General features: G+C 41.3%; 1 protein-coding gene across 1 annotated transcript in view; it reads right to left on the bottom strand.

Annotated features, from left to right (window-relative positions):
• Nucleotides 1–4,008, bottom strand: part of LOC137620205 (homeotic protein empty spiracles-like) — a 73,948-nt gene extending 69,940 nt beyond the window's left edge. The window contains exon 1 of the mRNA XM_068350445.1: nt 3,158–4,008. Within this exon, the coding sequence (XP_068206546.1) occupies nt 3,158–3,707 (550 nt within the window). The 5' untranslated portion in view covers nt 3,708–4,008. The remainder of the gene's footprint in view (nt 1–3,157) is intronic.
• Nucleotides 4,009–5,000: the final 992 nt, after the last annotated feature.

Genomic DNA, 5,000 nt, shown 5'->3' on the forward strand with positions numbered 1-5,000 from the left:
TTAGATGATAATAATAATAATAATAATAATAATAATAATAATAATAATGACAATAATAATAATACGGTTAGTATTTTATTTCCATTCCTAACAAGGCTATTTTCACCTGTTTGGAGCCCTTGGGCTTATAGCATCCTGCTATTCCAACTAGGGTTGTAGATTAGCTAATAATAATAATAATAATAATAATAATAATAATAATAATGCGGTTAGTATTTATTTCTATTCCTCACAGGGCTATTTTCACCTGTTGGAGCCCTTGGGCTTATAGTATCCTGCTTTTCCAAATAGGGCTGTTGCTTAGCTAATAATAATGACAATAATAATAGCAACAACAGCAACAACAACAACAACGACAATATAATAATAATAATAATAATAATAATAATAATAATAATAATAATAATAATAATAATGATGTTTGAAAAGTAGCTCTGAATCTCATCTTTGTAATTATCCTACACGATCAAACCTCCATTTGGATTATTTTCCTGACAATAATTAGATATCAAAACAATTATTTAAAGAGCCAGCTCGCATTATACAAAATCAAATCCAAATTGCCTTCATGACAAAGCATCGTCACATAACATCGAGTAACAGCCAAGAGTCTGAGAAGTAACAGCTTAAAAAAGAAAAAGTAACAGATACTTATCCCGGGTAATCGTTACCAATCACGTATTTGATAAGGGTGTTCGGTTCCATTAACACCCCTGGGGCTCTTTTAGCCTCAGGGGGGAATGCAATGGGATATGGACCTGGGGGAGGGAGGGAGGGAGGCAGGGGGGTAAATTGGTATTTGGTGGGGGGGGGGGGGGAGAGGTTTCGCCACCAAATGGGAGAAGTGTTAAGAGGAAGGGTTCCCTTAACAAAAAGACCTTTTTTTTTTTTTTTTTTTTTGTCACTGCTCACTGGCAATGTATAATGGGGGGGGGGGGGGGGGGGGGGGGGGGTTAAGGAAAGGCGATAAACGGTGAGTTTTATTAGGTTAGAGTTTGCGTTTCATGGTGGTGTTGCTGTTTCGTAGGATATGTAGGATATTACGTAGAAGGATATTTTTGTGTCAAGGGATTCAAACGTTTGGCTTTTATTGGAAAGAAATACTCTATCTATCATATCTCAAGATTCTAATAGATTCAAACGTTTTGTTTCTATTGGAAAGAAATACTCTATCTATCATATCTCAAGATTCTAATAGATTCAAACGTTTTCTTTCTATTGGAAAGAAATACTCTATCTGTAATATCTAAAAGTGTAAAAATAGTTACATTTGGGTATCTGATAAAAATATGATTATTATTATTATTCTTATTACTTGCTAAGCCAAAACCTTGATTGGAAAAGCAGGATGCTATAAGCCCAGGTGCTCCATCAGGGAAAATAGCCCAATAAGGAAAGGAAACAAGGAAAAATAAAATATTTAAAAAAAGTAACATTAAAATGAATATTTCTTATATAAACTATGAAACCTTTAACAAAACAAGAGGAAGAGAAATAACATAGAATAGTCTGCCCGAGCGTACCCTCAAGCAAGAGAACTTTAGATTTAAACGTTTTGCTTCTATTGTGAGGAAATACTCTATCTTTAATATCTCAAGGTGTTAAAATAGTAGTAGGGATATCTCACCCCTATGACTTTTGGTTACCCGATATATAGACCCTTTCTTAATAAATATGAATTATGCGGTATATTTTCATTAAAAACAATGTAATCTGACGGGACAGAGATTCATATATTTCCCTTTTTTGTCAGTATGAATTTTACGATATATATTCATTAAAAGCAATGTGATCTGACGGGACAAGGACTCATACGCTTTGCTTGAATTGTATAGAAATACTCTATGACTTTACATCTTAAATTATAACCCTAGAGTTGTGGGAAAAAAAATCTCTCAATATGAACGTTTCCTTCAATCAATATGAAATCTGCAATTCATTGTCGTTATTGAAATTGCAATTGATGGTACTCAGTTTACACAGCCGTCCTTATAGTTTACAACATTCTACCCAGAATGGCAAACCTTAATAGAGGTACCCAGTTCACACAGCCCTCTTTATAGTTTACAACATTCTACCCAGAATGGCAAACCTTAATAGAGGTACCCAGTTCACACAGCCCTCTTTATAGTTTACAACATTCTACCCAGAATGGCAAACCTTAATAGAGGTACCCAGTTCACACAGCCCTCTTTATAGTTTACAACATTCTACCCAGAATGGCAAACCTTAATAGAGGTACCCAGTTCACACAGCCCTCTTTATAGTTTACAACATTCTACCCAGAATGGCAAACCTTAATTTAGAGGTACCCACTTTACACAGCCCTCCTTAAAGTTTACAACATTCTACCCAGAATGGCAAACCTTAATAGACAGATGTTTCAATTAGTAAGAATTTTTTACTGTAAATATGACGATGCCCTGTTTAGACAGCAAGATTCAACCCAGCATAAGAAAACTTAATAGACAGATGTTTTCGATTACTAAAAACTTTTCGATTCATTTTAGTTAATGATAATAGTTTACAACATTCTACTCAGATTAGCAAAAACTTAATAGACAGATGTTTCAATAAGTAACAGCTCTTTTATTGCAATCTGACGGTGCCCTGTCTAGAAATCCGTTGTTATAGTCTACATCATTCTACTCAGATTACCATAAACTTAATAGGCAGATGTTTTAATAAGTAAGACCTTTTTTATTACAATCTGACGGTGCCCTGTCTAGACAGCAGTTCTTATAGTTTACAACATTCAACCCAGAATAGCAAAAACTTAACAGACAGATATTTCAATAAGTAGGATCTTTTTTTTTTTTTTTATTGTAATCTGACGGTGCCCTGTCCAGAGAGCCGTCCTTATAGTTAAAACATTCAACCCAGATTATCAAAACTTAATAGACGGATATCTCAATTACTACGAGCTTTTCGATACATTTTAGTTAATAGAAATGCAATTGGACGGTGCCCTGTCTAGAAATCCGTCCTTATAGTCTTCAACATTCTACCTAGATTAGCAAAAACCTAATAAACAGAAGTTTCAATAAGTAAGAGCTTTTTATTGCAATTTGACGGTGTCCTGTTTAGACAGCAGTCCTCATAGCTTACAACATTCAACCCAAAATAGCAAAACTTCAACCACACAGAAATGACTCACTTGGCAATCCGTGAGGAAAGACTCTTCCATGCCTTGAGAGCAGCCATGGGTACAGAGGGTATTCCCTCGGAAGGTGCCCTCCGATGCCGGGCACGCTCGCCCCCATCATCAGAGGATTGAGTTGGGGCGGGAAGGCCGCCGGCAAGCCCTGAAGCTGCGGCAGCGCCGCCAGATTGAGGTGGTGATGCAGAAGGGCCGGGGGGAAGCCCGTGGGTAACTTGGCGGCCGCAAGCAACGAAGGCGGTAGGCTCACCTCCTGCGTAGGCCTATGCGTCGCTCCATTAATAGGCTGCGGTCTCTGGATGGGCTGCGGCTTGTTCTCCTCCAGGAGCGCCCTCATGGATAGCGGCGCCCTGAGGTCACTGAAGGCCGGAGGAGGCCCAGGGGACACGGGCGAGGGCGGCATGGATATCGGAGGGGATACACCACGGTCACTGCAGGTGTCGGCTAGCGGCGGTGACCCTCGCCCATCGGAATCCACCTTGCCGCCCACCAGCGACTCGATGGAGAAGCCGAGTTTCGGCTTCATGAGGGGGGCGCAAGGCATCATTCAGCCGACGCCCATGTGAAAAATAACAGACTTGAAAAAAGGCTTTCAGCCGAGTTGCGCCTGACGCGGTAGGGTAAAAACACGTGGGAGCGGGCGCGCGCCTCACCACGCACGCACACATACACATACACAATACACAGCACGTAACGCGAACCCTCCGACACAGGGCCCAGGGTAACCCACACTCCCTGCGTCCCCTTAGCGCTACCTCAACCACTTCCACCCTTCTGAGAGGCGCTGCACGCCCCATTCCGCCCATGGGAGCGCGCCCCGCCCACAGCATCTGGCGGGCGACCAATGGCGTCCGCTTGTACCCTGGAGGAGGAGGAGAATCGAGATGGGTGGCGCCGAGATGCTATCCCACGCGCGAACAGACGCGCGCACGAACACACTTAGTACTGACAGCGCCACACCTTCGATGCCTCCCTTTGTATGTTTTATGATTTTCTAATACTATAACTGTTTATCTTGAGTGAAGCCACAACGACGGAGAGAGAGAGAGAGAGAGAGAGAGAGAGAGAGAGAGAGAGAGAGAGAGAGACCAACCTCAATGCTTTGGCATCAACACAACGCCAGAGATGAGACTTCCAGCATCCAGTCAGCATCTGCTCTTACTTGCCTCGCCACACGCATGCCGAGATGAGGTCTCTTCTGGCTTCTCGAGCTGAGAATTGATTTGATATAGTTTTAGTTTTAATGATCTCAATTATTTTTTTCTTTTATGAAAACATATATACAATGCGTTTCATCTTGGAGGTTTGAAAAGGTTTTGTTAAAACTACCTTCTCTATCTTTCTCCACCAGCATCTCTCTCTCTCTCTCTCTCTCTCTCTCTCTCTCTCTCTCTCTCTCTCTCTTTTCTTGCTGGGGATTAATTTGATATATCCTTCAGTTCTAATGATCTTGATTAATTATACGTTTATGAAAACATAAATAGGTTTACAATGCGTTGTTTCATCTTGGAGGTTAGGCTACGTGTCGTATATAAGGAAATACATATATAAATCAAAACCATAACAAGGCCTAATTGGTAACGTCTCTTCCTGGTGTTTACCAGACGGTGGTTCGAGTCCCGCTCGGACTCGTTAGTTCCTTTGGTGTCTGCAACTTTAACATCCTTGTGAGCTAAGGTTGGGTTTGCTGAGGCATCAACAGCCATTGCCTGACCCTCCTTGGTCCTACCTTGGATGGAGAGGGAGCTTGGACGCTGATCATATAATATATGGTCAGTCTCTAGGGAATTGTCCTGCTTGCAATGTCACTGTCCCTTGCCTCTGCCATTCATGAGCGGCC

The sequence above is a fragment of the Palaemon carinicauda genome, chromosome 26 (genome assembly GCF_036898095.1).
Source record: "Palaemon carinicauda isolate YSFRI2023 chromosome 26, ASM3689809v2, whole genome shotgun sequence".
In the NCBI taxonomy this organism is placed as follows: Eukaryota; Metazoa; Arthropoda; class Malacostraca; order Decapoda; family Palaemonidae; genus Palaemon; species Palaemon carinicauda.